Source organism: Haliotis asinina, chromosome 12, assembly GCF_037392515.1.
Source record: "Haliotis asinina isolate JCU_RB_2024 chromosome 12, JCU_Hal_asi_v2, whole genome shotgun sequence".
NCBI lineage: Eukaryota > Metazoa > Mollusca > Gastropoda > Lepetellida > Haliotidae > Haliotis > Haliotis asinina.
In genome coordinates this window covers 38,238,046-38,258,364 of record NC_090291.1, presented here as the reverse complement: position 1 = coordinate 38,258,364, position 20,319 = coordinate 38,238,046, and the positions used below count along the sequence as shown (strand labels likewise).

The following is a 20,319-nucleotide window of genomic DNA, read 5'->3' as shown; positions in this document are numbered from 1 at the left end:
TTGCCTTGAACATTTGACATGAAACTGAAAGATAAGGATGCATTCATAGAATTATAGTCAAACAAGTGAGTCCCATCTTCAATTAAATTTTCAACAGTTCAGGATTTGATTCTGGTTCATGGGAAGTTCAACTTCAGGGCAAAAGTTCTTTCACTCCTCCTGCTGGGTTAGATGATTTGCAGCATGTTTTCCATTTCATGAACTCATTCTAAGCTATTTTCAACATGTGGTTTTACCTTGATGAATGATGTAGATGTTGAAGGACACAATAGATGACAAGCTATTGCATGGAAGCATTTTATTAATAGATCTCTCATAAGCTATATGGATTTCTGTTGTAAGCTGTGATATTTATCCTTGTAGCTCAATATCAATCTTTTGTCTGTCACACCCATACCTGTCAGGCAATTCAGGCCCCCAATTTGAAACCAAGTTTTGTATAAGTTTGATGAATATGCTATTGGAGCTGACCAACAATGAAGTACATTAGAACATTAGCACGTCAAACATTATTCTTCATGGTGATATAAACATTTTTTTTTTTTTCTATTTGTTCTCTAGAGTCAAATGTTGTACATCATCTAAAACCAACTTTATTTTGAAGCCCATTCTTGACTCAAGTCTTAATTTGTGTGGTAGAGTAGAATGTATGATTCTATGCCACTCATGGATAAAGATTAAATCTGCCTTTTCAAGATCCAAGTTTGACTTAAACTTAAACTGATACGTATGTCTAACTGAAAAACCTTTTAAACTGAATGCTGATTTCCATAATTCATGTAAACGGTAAGTCATATTGATTATCAGTTGTGGGTTTTTAACAATAAAACTTATTCACTTGATGAAAATCTGATTTGCCTGTTTCATTCCAAATCAAGATTGCTACACTCAAATGACTTGTGGGCGTGTTGAACAAATTTGAATTTGAATTCTTCAGAACCACATTGTAATATTGATATTTAATAGCTTTTTATAAGCTTTCTTTGACAAGTGATAGACTCCTTTGACCGAAGAGCCGGTGAAGCAATGAGTGTGTGTTGTGTATCGAACATGCAGTATTGAGTGATGTGATCATGTGTGTGGCTGTGACGTTTACCAGACAGGTGTGTTGAAGCTAAGGGACAAAGGAGGGGTCGGTCGGGTGGAATATGACAGTTAGAGCTGGCCTTTGTTCACTCTCATGGGGCTTAGCCATGGACACACCATCAGCAACTTCTAGTGTTAGACACATGGCATCCTTCTTCTTGTTTTGAAATGTTCCATCATTATTTTACCTGACGGTATTTGGAGATTTATTGCTTGGAAAATTATTATTAGGATGTTCGTTGGGCTACTAAGGTTACGCCATTGAAAAGCGACTTCAAGCTTGAAGGGTTTGAGCAGTGTTGTGTTGTACTATCAAACAAAGATCTTCCTCCTGCTTGCCTAAGCGTGGTGTGGGTCGTGTAGCTCTGACAGTCAGGTAGGGATAGTTTTAAGTTCAGTCTAGCATGTGGTTTAGGAGGTCTGGGTCACGGTGGTAAGCCATTACCAGATGTGCTCTAGTGCAAGTGAACACAGCCAACCTGCTGCTGCTGGTGCCTGATAACAAAAACCTGCATGTTAATTTGATGATGCAAGTTAATTTTACCCTTGCCGGATAATATGGCTTTCGGTTCAAATAGTGCTGGGTTCAACTTAACCTGCATAATTAGACAATTACGTCACACACATGTTCTCATTTGACTCTGAATTGTGATGCAGCAGTTGGTAATGGTATTGTTTTTATCAAGTGTTTTGAACATTTTTGGTATTAATGTGTCTATTGTATGAATTTTGCATGTTACTGAATGGAATTCGATACTTTTGGACAAAGAAGGTATTTTTTTCAAGTGTTGATATTATCTTTAAGAGTTTGTTTCCTGTTATTTTGGCAACATTTGATACCTGGAATATTCTTGAAGCTATGAAAAGAATAATGGTATATTTAGGAAAGAGAACTTTTGAAGATAAATGACTGCATATAATATATACTTGGTTACCAATGCACTGAGGGAGATAGTATTATCTGATAGAGATTTCAGTCTGTGACTTAAGCCAGTGGTTTGAGGCTAAGTTTGAATTAATGTCAAGTTGGTCTTCTAACCTCGGCTAATGATTGTCCATAATAACACTGTTACACTAAGTTTTACCCAGAAATGATATCAATGATCATGTTGAAGTGTTTCAGCACAAACTGATATTTAGTGTTCACTTTTATAAAAATATTGTCTTTTGGAGTTTTTGATAAGTAATTTTATCCCCTGGAATCTTCAAACTCGACCTAAATTTTAAGAGCTGTATGTAATCTTTCGACCCAGCTAGACATAGTGAACCATGCTGCAAGAGTGGGGAGCGCAATAGCCTCATCTCTGGTTAATGAGTACAGCAGATAAGACCATCATCATACACAGCAAGCTGATAGCTGATGTAAGCCTTCAAATATGTCCGACCAGAGACCTAGCTAACATCAACCTCAAACTCCTGCCAGCCCCTCTCACTGGGTTTTTATGGCTGCATCACTTTGATTGCTTCAGGAAATATAGGTGTGTGCCCATCCAGCTGGACTGGCAAGGAGGATAGCTCCTTCCTGGCTCAAGCTGGGGAAATCTGCTCTCGGCACCCCTCTACTCTTTGCCAACCTTTGTAACACTTTTTCACCAGATTCTACACATCTCAGCTGTAGACTCCAGGCCTTAGGCTACATGTGGGCCATGAGATGAAAATGATAAACTGCGGTGTTAGCAGCATGGGTAACCATATGATCTGTGAACTGGTTTCTGATTGGGCAGGAGTGCTGTGGGCATCACAGGGTGAAAGGTTGAGGTCAGCTACTTTGTCAATGGAGCCAGGCTGGCTTTACCACTGATGCTTGATAGGCCTGGTGTCATGGTAACGAGAGCCTGACACACAGTCAATTATCATAGGTCCTCAATGTAAGGCAGGGTAGGTAAGGTATTGGCATATCAGATCATTATCATCTAACCCAGCTAGCAGCACATGTGGGCATTAAGGCAATAAATCCTTTTGGAGGATGATGTAATTAATGACTCACTGTAAAGGCTCACTGACCACTACCACAGTCCTTATAGTGGGGTAGTTGTATACAAGACTAGTGCTTTCTAGTCATTGCACACCAAAGACCAGATGGCTGATTTGACTTAATGTAGTCATGTGAAATTATCCATCATTTCTTTGTGCTGTTTTTACAAGGTGGATAAAGCTAGTGAAATACTTTATGGAGGTTTTACATGGTAGGCCAGAAAGTGCTCTTTGTTTGCAGTGTTTGGGGTAATTTAGATGTGGGGATGTGGGGGGCAAGCTTGTTCCTTTGTATAAATCTTGGCTGGGCTTATTCCTCTTCTTAATCTTCTTTGTTGTAGAGATGTAAATGCAAGACATTGGTTGAACAAGATTTGATTTCCATCCAAATGTCTTGCATCTCTCAGTGATTTCAGAATTTTGAGGATGTGAATTAGTGTATGAGAATTTCCCTGTACTGTTACAGCTGTGATAAAATGTATGATGAAGTGCAGGGGTATTTGTTAAAATCCTGTTTCAAGTTGTGCACAAGTGAAATGCAGCTACAGATTGTGGTATCAAGGAAGAATATTATACAACCACCATAGCGAGTTAGATGTTTGTGGTAAATTTGACTGCAAGCACTGTTCACATTTGATTTGATGTTACATTGTCATTGTTATTCTTTTAATCCCCCCCAAAATGATTTACATTTGCAACACTGTTTTTTATGTGTTTTCTAGCAGACAGACCAATCTCAACTTCTACCTACCTCAAAGCCCCTGTTTGCTGCTGAACCTGAACCCCTGTCACAGGCCCCACCCTTGCTGCAGGCTGTGCCTCAGCCCCAGGTTGATGGCCTTGGAATAGAGACCCCCTCCTTGGAAGATCATATTGCCCTTAGTCCACCTAGTCTTGACAGTCTCACCACCCCAGTCATGCTTGATATTGACCTCAATGATGAAAATGATGATCTAGTCAAAAATAAGAAGAAAAATGTGCACCAAGAAAAAGCGGACAAAATAATCGCCGAGGCAATAGCCAAAGCACAAGCACAAGGGCAATCCGTACCAAATGTGCTGTCACCTGCAGCGATTCCAGCAACTGTCACAGATGTTGTGGCGGAAATTGAGAGTGATGAAAAGACACCAAAGAAGAAGAAACGTGTGAGGAAGCCCAAGCCTGACACTGGAGAAAAGCCAGTAAAGAAGAGGAAGAAAAAGAAAGATGTGGAAGTGGCTGCATCTGAAGCTGCTGTTGAAGGTGATGGGTCAGCACTGCCTACGGTGGTTACAGGGGATGGCAGTGAAGAAACTGGTGGTGAGGATAAGAAGGAAAACAAAGAAAAGAAAGATAAGAAAGAAAAGAAAATCAGGACACCAAAAGTGAAAACACCAAAGAAGAAAAAGTAAGATCTTGTTCAAATAACATACTCTAGTATGTGTGCAAAAGTAAATATGTCAGTTTTTTTGTGAAAGGTATAAGCTGTTTTCTTAATATGATTACATACTTCATTCGTCATGACGTCCTATGTTGTAGATGTTTATGTGATATTTGTGTTCAGACTAATCTTCTTGTGTTTGTTCTCAGGCCTCCTGCCACCCTGCTAAAGAGCAAGAAGAAGCGGAAACGTGCATCGTCAGATGTATCTGATCTGGACATGTCTCCTCCTGGGTCACCAAAGGAAGAAGACGAGTCACTTGTAAGTCAACTGAATAGAGTAATGTTGCTGCAATCATTTGTGGTGCTTATACACACCCTCAGCATATAAGAATCTTTGTTTCTTAAGTTTGTCAAAAGTATTAATGATTGTGGTGGCAGAATAGCTAAATAAGTAAAGCATTATTGCTGGTAAGGCTGAAGAAACTGTTTTCAGTCCTCTCATTGGTTCATTGTGTAAGGTTTATTTCTTCACTCCCAGGAATATTACTTAATGAATGTAAAACCAGTCACTATAGAGGCCTGTGGTTGTTTTGAGTGCTGGATGCCTTTTCCAAAGGATATTTAGTTCCACCAGTGTCGTTATTCTCTTTTGTTTTTATGTAAACATGTATGGCTGTTTCCCTTCCTTTCAAAGTGAAATAATGTTTTTTGCCTGAAGTATTACGGCATTCAGTTAAGTAGATTTACAGGCTTTTCATTATTAGACTTTATGCTTGAAGCACAATGTAACAATTGATTTGAAGGTAGTGAACTTATGGTTTTATCGCATTTGTCTTCACAGAAACGGAGATCAGCCCGAAACACAAAAAGGAAGAAATACTTGGATGACATAGAGCTCAACTTGTCGGATGACAATAATGCAGATATTGACGTTGAGGGCGTTGAGGGTCCACTTCAGATGAAATCGGTACAATGTTTTTTTTAATATGCATGAATCATATTCATTTTCTTGAATTTATGTATTTAATTTGGTCTTGTGTGACATCTTTTATTATCTTACTTCGCACATGAATGTTGCTTTCTGACTGGCTAAGCGCTGTTCTATTATTTTCAATGCCCCCTTTTACATTCGATGTATTTTCAATGTACATCGCTGGGAATTCCAAACTCTTCTGTTTCTTCATGGTAGTACTTTTTTTATCTCGAATAACATTAAATCACGCATCAAGCACAGAAATTACTGATGTTTCGTGATTGAAAATGGATGGAAGGGAGATAACTCTAAATCTGTTTACCTTGTGTCATCTGCAAAATGGCGATTCGCCTCACCTTCAACAGAAGTGCTTCAAACAGTTCAAAATTAAAATTCAGGTGTTTGGTAAGGTAAATACGTTGTTCACTGGCCCCCTTGCGGCAACAACTTATAATGTCCTAGGTTGACACACTGGCCATATGAGTCCCCAGACTCCTTAAGCTTGCAGTATTAAGTAAAGTCATAAACAGATCAAAATGATATCTAATTATATTAACCTACAAGTCACATCTATCATTTATTCAATCTTTCCCTTTTCACAGGACCGATTAATACGTATCAAATTTATCCAATAGCAGAAGTGGATTCGTGTTGTGAACTATTCATTACAATCTTATTGAAACAAGTCGTCATGGCTCTCATGCTTACTCAAGTAATAAATAAGAGAAACAAATATGTTTCAAAAAATTGTCAGACTTGCATCAGTGTTACCATTTTATCTAAGTTACTACTATATGCATCTTTTTGTGATTGTTTTAAGTTATGACATTAGTGCATTTGACTTGGATTTTCTGTTCAATAGTAATGTTTGATGCCACAATAAGCGTGACGGACCTTACCTTGCATATTGGTGATGTCTGACAAATTTTATATTTTAAACAAAACCCATTATTTCATGCTTGAAATGTTCAAAATAACGTAACTGAACAGAAGACCTTCATCTGGGTCTAAAACATTTTCATGCACTAGACCATATCCAATGCTATAATTGCATTTTACTTATCATAGTCTTGTAGGAGATTGTGGCTAAACAAGGTCTTTAGATATCAATTTCTATCAAATAAAATCATGTTGCAGTGAAGAAAATTCAAACTTCAAGATTGCTGTTAAAACAAACCATAGATGAGTTGTCATATTTTGGGGGGTGCTGTCTCATGTTGCTGATAAGAAAACCACTATTCTGGAGAAAAATGTGTTGATGGATGCATAATTAGATCTGTTTCTCATTTACAATAGATGTGGATGTTAAGACTAATACCTGATGAAACTTGTCATTTTAGCTTCCTTGGTACTTATGCGTGATGCTGTGAATTTGTTACCTTAAATCTAATAATAATGGCTTTATGTCATCAGTACATTATTGAAATAGTGTGATAACCATTCATTTAATATATTAACAGTAGGATTATTAGACTACCATTTGATATATGACTTGTATATTCAAAAATGTTTGACAGACTGATAATTTCCTTCTTAAGTGTAATCTTCATATATCATTTCTGAGTGTGTCAACTTGTTGTCACAGTAGTAAAAGCTTCTGGTTGATTTGTGCTGAAGGAGTTGACATTTGGTGAACGTGAATGTCAGACATGCCATGGTTATTCATGAATGTGAAGTTGTTTCACTACTGACATAGCCATGGTAATGTTAAACAGTTTAGATCAAGACGTATTGATGTATACTGAGGGTACGTCATAAGGGATCACTTGATAGGATGGTGTTCCTTTATTTGTTTCTTCCAAGCTTGGTATCACATAGCTTGTGAAGAAACCTAGGGGGGGCAAAAAAAGAGGAATGCTAATGCTTTTATGTGATCCTTTATTTTTCTCCCTCAGTATACAGTCAGACCCCGCTTCCGGACAGTGAATTTTCAAACCATTCCCATAGATTCCCATTGAAAAATGATCTTGTGCAACGTGCATGTGTATGTGTCACATCAATACCGTTTACCACACAACCATGTGATTTCATTCTTAATCTGTCGGAAGGCATTTGGTACGAGTTGATTTATTAGCCATCAAAACACCAGTGACGTGTGTCACTCGGGTTGTCCATCAGGATTTGGCGCGTGAGAACATCTCATCAGTGACGAAAACACATTATAAGTAGGATTAAGGTAAACTACACTGTAATTGTACTGTATATAACACTTATAAATTAACCCCTTTTATCTGTCACTGTGCAAGTTAAAAATAGCCTGCCACATGATCTAAGTCATGTGATCCTGTCCATAAGTTTACTTTCTGCAGACAGCATAAGTTCGACGAAATGTCATGTGTTTTTAGGGCATTCAAAATTTAAAAAGGAAAATGTGTAATTGGCAAAATAGAAACTTTTTGTCATCGATTTATGTTTTTCATCTAACTTACCATTTAAAGGTCCACACGCTATACAATTACGTCCAGACTACCTGACAAATGGTAACCTGTGTTCTGACTTGCATGTATTATCGATACATTTATATGTTCTGATGATTCACTATTATTACTATTGACTGTTGATTTATTGATATGTGTACATGAATTTTTTATTTTCTGGGGGGCTTTCACTTAATTTTCACGTTTTGCTTGTTTGATCCAGTTAACCGGAAATCTCACTATCCGAACGATTTTCGAGTGAAACCATAGCATCCGGATAAACAGGGTTGAACTGTAAATAGAGTATTGACAGATTAACATTGAAGAAGTCGTTCTTGAACATTGATTGCTGTATTTACAGGAGGCAACTGCAGAAGAAGACACCATTGTTGTAGAGAAGATTCTAGGTCACCGAATGAGGAAATATGACAAGGAGGTTTGTGTTTTGTCTGAATTATGCACGGTTATGCAAATGTTAAAACAGTTACCACTTAGTGAGATTATTGCAAATGTTGATGTATGCACATTATGTCTCGTCTTACTGTCATTTATAGCTGATATGCAATTCTAATTATCATTCATTTTGAAATTTAAGACAAGGAAATTGCATTATGCATATACTCATCACCATGTGAATCCAGTTATTTGTCATTATTTTATTATTATTATTTCAGGCACATGCATTTATCTTGTAATTTATGTGTATTCATTGAACATGTCTTGATCCGTCAACCAGTTTCGGAACACAGCTTCTTCTTTATGAGACTAACATGTTTTGGGTTTGACTTGTTGACAAGATCCAACTGTACCAAGAAATCTAAAGGCTTGTTGTTGACAAGCAAGTGATTCAGTAAGAGTCACATTAGTGATTTCATAGGTTATCAAAAAATTTTCGTGTGTATGTCATGATGCACAATACTTTAAAACTTTGGTATTGTCTAGACAACATAAATTTTCCTCTTTTTTACAATATCATCTCATGTACTTGGGGTTCAGGGAATATGTGTTGCAAGAGTTTTACTGTTTTGCTTTATGAGATGGTATTTACTAGAGCTGTATATCATGGCTTAACTGGCAAGACGATACCAGTTTAATGAGGTGAGACGATATGTATCATGAAAGTATTAGCAATGAACCTCCAAGACGATTATCATCACGATACAATGGTGGTGATATGATATGTATCTCAATACTGTACAATGTCTAATAACAGAACAGATGTATGATGAACAAAATGATTCAAAACCTAAATTGTTGTGCAGAAGAACTACAGTCACACAAACATTTAATTTAATGATTTAATGCTTTTGAAAATGCTGTCAAACATATTCAGTATACTTCTAATAAAATAGATTTGGAAATAAGGTTTCCTCGGGAAGTTGTGTTTCTACACCAGTGCTTCACACAATTCATTGTAATTTATGTGAGATATCAGAATCGCTGAAAAAAAAACCAAAGTCTTTACATCTGTTTTCTAAATTTTACTTATCATTGTTTTCTAAACGAAGCTAACACATCATTTGTAGTTGTTAATAAATGATGTTAATTGTCAAATAAAACATGGAGACAAGTTTTTTACAGTAAACTGAGTTTAAAAATTTTCCGTCCTTCATATATACACCAGTTCCTTTTCCTTTGTTCATGTAACAAGGATAACAAATACATGTACAAACAATTTCGTATGAGGATCAATTTCTTTTTAAACTTCAGAAGAATTTCAAAGACTTCAACTTCCTTCCTATTTCTAATACAATAGGCCTACTCCTTCCAATTTTCACCTGAGCAAAAGAATAAACCATTAAACAGTACAAACCTAAAAATACTGGATAGAGAAATTAAACTGATTCTTCAAAGATATCAGATTAAGGCTCATAAAATTTACAATTGAATGGATAGCACAAAATCAGATTATCATGGGGGGAAATCAGATCTTCTTTGGGTATTGAATATGGACTAGTATATATTTGGTCAAATTTAAAGAAATCATGTGGAATTAAGCTGAAAACTTTGTAAATTATGTAGATGAAGTGAATAGATATAAAAAAAGACTAGAAGAAGGGGTTTTGTTGTATGTATGGGTTACTTTCATTTAACGTTTTTTGGGGTTTTTTTTTTCAGGGGTTAACATTACAAAGAAAATGACTAAGAAACAATTTTTATTCTTTTCCTCTCAGAAGCTTAGCATGTGTTTGTGAGTGGTAGATTCGGTTGTATTGTGATCTGTTGTGGCCACAATTATCTTCCCATATCTTGGTTTAGCTAATGTATGAAACATACCATTTTGATACTGATGGTCAAGTTATTGAATTTGCCTATGTGTGCTCATATACTAGTTACCTGATATGGGTATATCGTTTCTTGTGATACGTCAATGTGTCATGGAGATATTGCCTAAATGTGGTACACATCAGTGCACTCATATTGCGTAGTTGATGATGCAAAAATCAATGCTATCAATGAAACTTTACACCATTAGTATTTACAAATATTTAAATTGTAATCCAGGAAGGTGATGACGGTTCAGAGGAGCCTGAAGAAGAGGAGGAATTCTTTGTCAAGTACAAGAACTAGTGAGTGCATTTCCTAATAATGATATGTTGCCGCTTAATGTACAACCTATTACTTCATAGTCGTCTCTATTGCATGTTTAAATGTTATGATGGCATATTCCAAACAGGCCATCTGTGGACATTTCAAATAAAGACATGACACAGAATGACAAATGTCAATGTCATAAGAAGTAGGGTGGTTGGATAGCCTCATGGGTAAAATGTACGCTTGTCACTCTGAAGATGTGGGTTCGATTCCACAATTGGTACAATGTGTGAAGCCCATTTTTGGTGTCCATTTCTGCCATGATATTATGCTGGAATATTGCTAAAAGTGGCATAAGGCTAAGCTCACTCTCATTTGCTACAACTATTCTAACCTTCTAAGGATGAAACATGAGTGTTGTTGACATGGGGCCAAAGAAGCCTATTGTGCATGCTCCAGAGTTTATGGTTCAGATGTTGTCTTTCATGTTTTCTTTTTAGCTCAGACCCTTGAAGGTATGGGTTATAGAACATTGACCTTTAGTGACCCATGCTTGTTGTAAGGGGCAACTGACGGGATCAGATGGTCAGGCTCGCTGACTTGATTGACATGTCATGGGTTCTCCATTGTGCACATTGATACTCATGCTGTTGATCACTGAATTGTCTGGTCCAGACTCGATTATTTACAAACGGTTGCCGTATGGCTGAAATGTTGCTGAGCAGCGTAAAACTAAGCAGCTAAGCTACGCTAGCTTACTTGCTCACTTTCTTTTGAGCATAAATTTTGTGATTCACCATGCCTCGGACAGTCCTGTACATTGTGATGCAATTAGAAAGCTACTTTTATAAGTGCAGTATGCGGTCTAGTATTGTGATGGTGAAAGAGGTGATGTTAGCATGGTCCGTGATGGATTTCATCACAGTGTAGGTGATGAAGCTGTGTAGTGCTTACTTCCAGTTTTGCTGTTTAGGTGAGGGGATAGCCAAGTTGTTAAGCATTTACCAATCATGCCAACCTGGATTCAATTTCCCACATTGGAAGTTTTGGAACAATGTGTGAAACCCATTTTTGGTGTCCCTCTCTGTGTTTTTGCTGAATTATTGCCCGAAGCGGTCTAAAAACTAAACTTACCCACTCACTGTTTTATTTGTTTGTGTTATGTACTTACTATGACTTTATTTTAGTTGCTGTATGTTCAGATGCATTGTAAATTTGTCTGCCAGGAGTGTAACCATTTAACTTTCTGTTCCAGCTCATACTTGCATTGTGAATGGAGAACAGTTCCAGAACTGGAGAAGGATAAGAGGATACAGTCCAAGATCAAGCGCTATAAGTTGAAAAAACTACAACTTAATAGCATTTTTGACCAGGTGAGAACATGTTGGTCAGGCCATAGCCATGCACTTCAAATCATAAGAGGAAATGTGTTGGTTTTTTCACACAGATGACTCTTACCTTTTTTATTTGCTGTTGCTCTTTCAATGAACAAGTGGTCCAGACTTATTTACAGACATATTACATCATCGTCATATAGCTGAAATATTGCTGAGTGTAGTGCAAAAGTAGACATGTGCACCCACCCACAGCAAGCTAGTGGAATCATTTCAAACATGTTATTTTGTGTCTATGTAACAGATGTTGATATAAATGGTTTAATATATTTGATTTAATTATGACAGAATGAAGATGATGAGTACTTCAACCCAGATTATGTAGAGGTTGACCGTGTGTTGGACATGTCTGTGACCACTGACCCCAACACAGGGACTGAGCTGACTCATTACCTGGTCAAATGGCGTGGTCTTTCATATGAGGAGAGCACATGGGAACTGCAACAAGATGTTGACCCAAAGAAAGTGGAACTCTTTAAGAAGTGGAGGGAAGTTCCTGCAGAAGAAGATAGAGCTGTGAGTAGGAAGTTTGTCATATGAAGTTTGTCACATGTTGGCCTTGTGGAACATGTTCTTATGTTTCAGATCACTTCTGTAATCATGTTTTAAGAGGTGACTAATGAGATCAGGTGGTCAGGCTCGCTGGCTAAGTTGATAGGTCATTGTATCCCAGTTGCATAGAATGATGCTTATGCTGTTGATCACAATATTGTCTGTTCCAGATTATTAACAGACCGCCACATATGACTGGAAATTTGCAGAGTGCGGGCATAAATCTAAACTCAGATCACTTTAAGTAAACATTTCTATTCAGGTGTCATAGGAATAAAAGATAAGAAACCATGTCAGTGTTATTCTTTTGCAGAAGTTGAAACAATTGCAAAATGTTTATTACAAAATGGCATGTTTATCCTTCAGGAAATTGCTCGTCCTAAACCGAGCGAGTGGAAGAAGTTGGAAAAAACACGGACATACAAGGGAAATAATACGCTGAGAGAGTACCAACTTGAGGGTGTCAACTGGCTTACATTCTGTTGGTACAATGGGTAAGATAGTGTGTCATCTTAGTAAAACCACTTTGTTTTGTATGTTCACTGATTTTTTTGGTTTTTTTTGTTTAACTCTAAAAATATTATTTCTAGTACAGGGAAAATGCTAGATGTCTGTTTTAGAGAATGTTTTTATTAATGCATTTCATTCCTTCTTTGACCGAGAATCAGCTTGATTTCATGTTTCTATTACTGTTTATGTATTGAGCATTTGTCAGAAACAACAGTCATCACTAATCATGTAACATTAATACAGAACTATTTAGATAGTCAGGGTTAAACTGAATTGTTCATATTATTATATTACTTTTATGTGCCTTTTCTGGGCAGAATTCCTAATTCATTTCATATTTCTTTTTGAAACTTGCTATGAGAGATAATTCTTTTTATGATGTGTTTTTGGGGTGGAGAGTGCATGAAAGTTAGACATGCATGGAAAGCGTGAGGTGCTTGTTTCTGAGTTGTTTTACTTTCTTTCAGACAAAACTGTATCCTTGCTGATGAGATGGGTCTGGGAAAGACAATTCAAAGCATTACATTCTTGCATGAAATGTATCATTACGGAGTAAAAGGCCCCTACCTGGTGATCGTACCTCTGTCAACTTTAGGAAACTGGCAAAGAGAATTTGAAACATGGACAGACATGAACGTCATTGTGTACCATGGAACGTAAGTACAGACAAATTTAAACATACTTCTGCAAGTTTTTGCCCCTAACTTGTACACATAAAGTGTGAAAATGCTTTCTTTCAATAATCTGGCACCACTGATTAAGAGACTATGGTTGTATGCATTTTAAATATTTCAAATTTGAAAACAACAGTAATAATCAGCTCCCCATTCTTTTTGCAATCTTTTGGAAAGTTACAGTGAAGCCAACACTATTTATGTATTGTGTGTGATTAATTACTGCTAGCCATGATCGGCAAGTTTGTGTTACACAAGACATTTTAATGCAGAGATGAAACTTACAGTACACTAGACTGTAGCAAATTAAAAGAATTTGTACACTGCATTATTATGAATGTATGGTGCTACACATTGTGTGTCTTTTTCTTTTAGTTCCCCCAGCAGAAACATGCTGCAAGAATATGAAATGTACTACAAGGATGAACAGGTAGGTTATTTTCACCAAGTTGCTTATTGCTTTTACATTAGCTGCATAATGTAATGCTGTTTATGTTTACATGTAATGAGTGCCTGTTGAAAAATATATTCACTACTTTCAGGGCATCAAAATCCCAAACATTTACCGCTTCAATGCCCTGATCACAACGTATGAGGTTATTCTCTCGGATCTCGAACTCCTCTCTACTATTGAATGGAGAGCAACTGTTATAGATGAGGCACACAGACTGAAGAACAAGAACTGTCGATTAATGGAAGGACTTCGCCAGATTGATATTGTACGTCCACGTTGCAATTAGTTATTATAGATCTGTGTACTAAATAAGGCGCTAGCCTATTTTAGGACCATTTCTTCAAATCTTGACAAAAGAATGATGAAATGAAATGTTATCTACAGTTAATGATGAAGACAAGCGATGAGATTGTCCAGTAGACCTTAGGCACAAAACAGTTTATGATCATCTTCACATTTGTAGCAAATTACAAAATTATTACTTAACATGAACTCAGTGAACTGAAATGTGCATAGCAAGCTGCATTTTGAGATTTAATTTCATAAGACTGTGCAAAACATGATTAACCCTCTGTTAGACCTATGCCATTATCCTATCCTACTTGCTCACAATTGTAACTAATGGATGACCATTGGATTATCACTAGATGTTTGATTGTAATGTGGTTGTAGGAGCATCGTGTGTTGCTGACTGGTACTCCTCTCCAGAATAACACTGAGGAGCTTTTCTCTCTCCTCCACTTCCTCAACCCAACCAAGTTCAGCTCATCTCAGTCCTTTGTGAATGACTTTGGTGAACTCAAGACAGAGAGCCAAGTTGATGAACTGAAAAAGGTAAAGAGCAAAAAGGAATTAGGCCATAATAACTGTCACGTGTAGATATAGAGAGAATATAAAGATGTGTGTAGTAGAAAAAAAAAAATTTAAAATGGATATATTTCTTTATTTCTATTACAGTGTGTGAAGCCCATTTCTGGTGTTCACTGTTGTCATATTGCTAGATTAGTGCTAATGATGAGTAAAACCTCACTCTCTATCATTACTGATATGTGATTGTATTTCAGATCCTGAAACCAATGATGTTGAGAAGGTTAAAAGAGGATGTTGAGAAAAACTTGGCACCTAAAGAAGAAACCATTGTAGAGGTAAATAAATGTTTCATATGTTGTCTATTGAGGTTATTGTGATAGGACTTTGTAGGAGATCACCTTAATTCACCTGTAATGTTTTAGGTGGAGCTGACGAATATCCAGAAGAAATACTACAGAGCCATATTGGAGAGGAACTTCACCTTCCTGTCTAAGGCTGGCAGTTATGCCAATGTACCTAACCTCATGAACACAATGATGGAGCTCAGGAAGTGCTGTAATCATCCATACCTTGTTCAAGGTGAGCAGCAGTCATTGCATTTTCTCAGAACATATTTAGGGCTATGGGGAAGGCTTATGGTGAAAGTGTTCACTCATCACGCTGAAGAGCTGGTTTCGATTCCCCACATGAGCACAATGTGTGAAGCCTATTTCTGGTGTCCCCTGTTGTTATATTGCTGAAAAATTGCTAAAAGCAGCTTAAAGCCTAACTCCCTGCCAAACGCAGTATCCCTTCATCGCTTCAGGATTTTCTCTCTCCTAGGGCCGAGACATGCTTTGATATAACTAGCATGTTGAATATTCGAAACAGCATTGAAACCCAGCTCAGTGAAAGGATGGACACCTCTATCACTATCTCCTACTTATGCTCAGAAATTTATTCTCATTTTTCAGAAAAATAAAGTCTATCATTCAAAACATGTTTACTAACAAAATGTGGAGGTGTAGGTGGGATGTATCTGTCACAGATTTTAAAACTTGACTTAGGTATGGGATAAATGAAAAAGCATATATTATCTTAGTGAATAAGTTTATTTAATATCAAGGTAAACATGTTGATTAATATGATGTATTACATGAAAATCATGTGACTGAAAGTGTTTGAATGTGACATTGTTTCAGGTGCTGAAGATAAGATCCTGGAAGAGACCAGGGAGAAATATGGTAATGATACAGAACAGCTGTGCAATGCACTCATCCATTCTTGTGGCAAGATGGTGCTCCTGGACAAGTTGCTTCCAAAACTGAAGCAGGGTGGACACAAAGTCCTTATCTTCTCCCAGATGATCAGGGTATTGGACATCCTTGAAGACTACCTCATTCAGAGAAAGTGAGTTGCTGGTGGTTTTATAGAAGTACTAGGGGATGTTTTCGTTTGTTAAATGGTCTCAATATTGTCTGGAGATTTGATTTGAACGAACCTTATAACATTCTTTAGAATGTTGAAATACTCATTTAATGCTAAACAATTTGTTCATAGTTTATGAATGGAATTCAGTCCTTTTGCATGAAATAGTATTAAAAAATGATTATCAAGAAACAATCGATGTTTCTTTCAGATATTTGTATGAGAGACTGGATGGTAGGATAAGAGGCAACTTAAGACAAGAAGCCATTGACAGGTTCTCAAAGCCTGAATCTGATCGGTTTGTGTTCCTGCTATGTACAAGGGCTGGTGGTCTGGGTATCAACCTGACTGCTGCTGATACTGTGATAATATATGACTCTGACTGGAACCCACAGAATGATCTGCAGGTGAGATTTCGCTGTTATCAGCATGTTCAGGTCTGAAATGTGTTTTATGAAAGACAGTATGCGTTATTTAAACTGAAGGAAACAACTCATGAAAAGACTACAGCACAAGATGACAATCCATCCTGTGACCTTGTGTTGATGAAAGGCTTTGGCAAGAAACTCAAGTTTCAAGCTTTTTATTTGTTTAGGCCCAGGCCAGATGTCATCGTATTGGACAGCAGAAGTCCGTCAAAGTTTACAGATTGATAACACGCAACTCATATGAGAGAGAGATGTTTGACCGTGCATCACTCAAACTTGGTTTGGACAAGGCTGTCCTTCAGTCCATGGGCGGAGAGAAAAATGCCAATGCTGTAAGTTCATTGTTTGGTCATTGAGGTATAATTTTGTGATAATGAGGTCATTTTCAGCTTGTCAATTTTTGCATTGTTATATTATTATGTCTTATGGTATGACGTGCAAACCTTTTTCACTTGTTGATCCCTATGGGAAATTAAGGGTAGTGCAGATTTATCAGGAACTCATGCTAGTTTAGAGAACTCGGCTGACTTTATGTCCTCCTCCCAAAAGTGTCAGTACAGAAGTGAGCCTTTGGTTTGCCTGCAAGTTCTAAACATACTATCTTGATACCAATACAGCATTCCTGACTGGTATAAGACAATATTCTTTCACTTCATGTACTCAGTCCCATACCTCATTTTCACTGTCATCTCTTGCAAACTGATGTAATTTGGGGAAAGAAGTTGTTTCTGTTTGAGAACAGTGACAGTATTTCAGCTGAGAATGAATCATTCACCACCATATAAAGTTATGGTTAATTCTTGTCCTAAAATTTGCTCACTGACTCCTGTTCTGCAGCAATCCCAGATGTCAAAAAAAGAGATTGAGGAGCTGTTAAAGAAAGGTGCCTATGGGGCTCTGATGGAGGATGACAAGGCTGGAGATGAGTTCTGTGAAGAGGACATTGATCAGATCCTGCAAAGAAGAACACAGGTCATTCAGATAGAATCAGAAGGCAAGGGATCAACTTTTGCTAAGGTATGTCCACACTTGTGTTGGTACAAAGTTTGGGTTAGAACTTGTCAGGGCCCATGTTTGTCTGTATGATGTAAAAAGATGATAGGGCTGCATGCTTACTTTTCTTTCAATCAACACCAAGAACAGTGGATGTTGCAGAAACTGTCACCTTGCTTGAACCCATACTGAATTATTTACAAGATGACATGTTTTTCATGAAGAATGCTGATAGTATTTACAATAGCTAATACTACAGAATATGACTATAAAGAATGTGAGAGTGATTACATCATTACTTGGGAATTTGACATTTTGAGATCGTCTACTTCACTCGCTGGTTGCTGATTGTAGAGTTAACCAAAGTTGCTAGTTCAGATACTCATTTAGCCTGAGTGCTATCCTTGACCAAATCAACACTGGCAGCTTAAATTGTGAAGGCAGCTGACTGTATTATGCGCTTTTGTTTATATTGCTGATAATCTGTTTCAGGCGAGTTTCAGTATGTCCTCAAACAGAAGTGATATTGACATCAATGATCCAAACTTCTGGCAGAAGTGGGCAAAGAAGGCTGACATCGATGTTGATGAACTCAAGTCAAGAGTAAGTATCTTGGGTGAACATCTTGCATGTATTTGCATGCAATAGTCCTAATTGCCCTGTTAAGTAATTCTATGGTTTACACACATAAGGTAAATCATATCAAAATTATCATGTCAGAAACCCCAGAATGTTAAAATGTATATTGCCTTGCCACTAGTCATCATTAAATACCTGTGAAGATCCAGGTTAGAAATGATCCTCAGTATCCCATGCTTGTCAAAAGAGGAAACTAACAGGATCGGGTGGTCAGACTCACCAACTTTGTTAATACATGTCATCGGTTCCCAGTAGCCCAAATCAATGCTCATACTGTTGATCACTGGATTGTCTGGTGCAGACTCGATTATTTACAGACCAACTCCATGTAGATTCAATGTTGCCGACTGCAGCATAAAACTAAATTTAAACTTAAACTCACTCTCACTCAAATCAACATTAACTGAACTATTTCATCTTCTCTTCAGAATACTCTGATTATTCAAGAGCCCCGTCAGAGGAAACAGACAGCTCGATATGGTAACGAGGATGCCATGATGGAAATAAGTGACCTTGAATCCTCATCAGACAGTGGTGGAGAGGAAGAAGTCTCTGGTCTTCGCAGTGGCAGAAAGGGCAAGCGAGGCCGCCGCCGGAACCGTAATGATGATGACTTTGATCCCCTTGATGATCAAGTTGGTGATGGCTTCCATCGATCTGAGTGCTTCAAGGTTGAGAAGAACCTTCTTGTTTATGGGTAAGATTACCATTTTCATAATAACCTTTCATCATTATCTAATTTGAATATTTGAGTAAGTTATTCTTAAACTCATGATTGTTAGATGTGTCCACAATCAGAATCAGGTGGTCTAGATGATACATGTCATTGTATCCCAGCTTTTGATACATGTTGATAATATCAATCACTGGATTATATAGTCCACATACAATAATTTAACTGTGTTCCTGTAAGTACAAAGTTAGCATCATTAAAGTGGATATCTTGGAAACAAAATACATTGAATACTACATGATTGTACATGAATAACTGCTAATTGTTCACAGCTGGGGCAGATGGTCAGAAATACTTGCTCATGCCAGATTCAAGAGAAGACTTGAAGAAAAGGACGTTGAAGTTATTGCAAAGGCTATTGTAAGTATTAGTAATACATATCAGTAAATGGATATCATGAAAGATACATGGCTGATCATTATAGGAAAAATGACATCCTTTTTAGTTTTACCCAATTGATTAAAAAAACAAAAAAATCTTTCCAAATAGTTTGATTATAGATTCATAAATCAAAAGAGAAGAGTATCATATGCACCATTGTTTTCTTTCACAGTTGGTGCATTCCCTCCAATTCTACAAGGGTGATGAGAGAATCAAAACCTTCATCTGGGATCTTGTTTCTCAAAATGACGAAGACCAGCTCAAAAATCACTCAGGTTTGTTAAGTGTGACATATCATATAGGCTTTTATCTGTAATTATCTGCTTTACATTCCCCAAGGGAAACTTTGTAAGCTTAATTATTGGCCTATAACTACTGCAACATATGGAATCTTAATCATGCACTTAATAAGTCTAACAATTTAAATATGTTTGATATTTGTATGCACCCTATTTTGGAATGAATGTCTTTGGTAACATGAAATATTCCTTTATGTGTAGGTTTATCTGCCCCTGTTCCTCGAGGCCGGAAGGGCAAGAAGCAAAAGCAGACTTCCAAAGGCCCCGAATTTGAAACGTCCACCCTTGACTTTGACCCTGATGCCATTCTGGATCATGGGTACAAGAGACATCTGTTCCGACATTCAAACAAGTGAGTATTGAGAACTGAAGGTTTTGGAATCCTTGATGTAGATCTTGTGCAGTCAACTAAACTGACATTTATGATATTGTGCACCATTACAGAAATAATTTCATCCACTAGATTACATGATTATTACAGTCATCCCTCGCAATAACGCGCTTCGCGATTACGCGGATTCGGTTAAACCACGGGGTAATCCGTTGCTCCCATAAAAAGGTTGTACTGCGATCACACCCCTTCACGAAATCGAAAATAGCTCATCAACAAATCTGCTGCTGCGCCCTTATAACTTACGTAAACTTGTGAAATTAAGTGCGGATGATGGCAACTGACAGTGTTTATCGTACATATCCAT

The 20,319-nt window shown here is 37.3% G+C and overlaps 1 protein-coding gene across 3 annotated transcripts in view; it reads left to right on the top strand.

Annotated features, from left to right (window-relative positions):
* Positions 1-20,319, top strand: part of LOC137258190 (chromodomain-helicase-DNA-binding protein 8-like) — a 51,611-nt gene that overhangs the window by 14,850 nt on the left and 16,442 nt on the right. For 2 of the 3 annotated variants that reach the window (XM_067795768.1, XM_067795769.1), the window contains 23 exons: positions 3,783-4,447; positions 4,630-4,741; positions 5,264-5,389; positions 8,174-8,248; positions 10,318-10,382; positions 11,603-11,720; positions 12,030-12,257; positions 12,660-12,787; positions 13,271-13,459; positions 13,853-13,907; positions 14,020-14,196; positions 14,604-14,765; positions 14,996-15,076; positions 15,164-15,320; positions 15,923-16,130; positions 16,360-16,555; positions 16,744-16,908; positions 17,414-17,593; positions 18,062-18,172; positions 18,637-18,905; positions 19,214-19,301; positions 19,495-19,597; positions 19,823-19,973. In XM_067795768.1, the coding sequence (XP_067651869.1) occupies positions 3,783-4,447; positions 4,630-4,741; positions 5,264-5,389; positions 8,174-8,248; positions 10,318-10,382; positions 11,603-11,720; positions 12,030-12,257; positions 12,660-12,787; positions 13,271-13,459; positions 13,853-13,907; positions 14,020-14,196; positions 14,604-14,765; positions 14,996-15,076; positions 15,164-15,320; positions 15,923-16,130; positions 16,360-16,555; positions 16,744-16,908; positions 17,414-17,593; positions 18,062-18,172; positions 18,637-18,905; positions 19,214-19,301; positions 19,495-19,597; positions 19,823-19,973 (3,809 nt within the window). The remainder of the gene's footprint in view (positions 1-3,782; positions 4,448-4,629; positions 4,742-5,263; positions 5,390-8,173; positions 8,249-10,317; positions 10,383-11,602; positions 11,721-12,029; positions 12,258-12,659; positions 12,788-13,270; positions 13,460-13,852; positions 13,908-14,019; positions 14,197-14,603; positions 14,766-14,995; positions 15,077-15,163; positions 15,321-15,922; positions 16,131-16,359; positions 16,556-16,743; positions 16,909-17,413; positions 17,594-18,061; positions 18,173-18,636; positions 18,906-19,213; positions 19,302-19,494; positions 19,598-19,822; positions 19,974-20,319) is intronic. The other variant, XM_067795770.1, reaches the window with a different exon arrangement.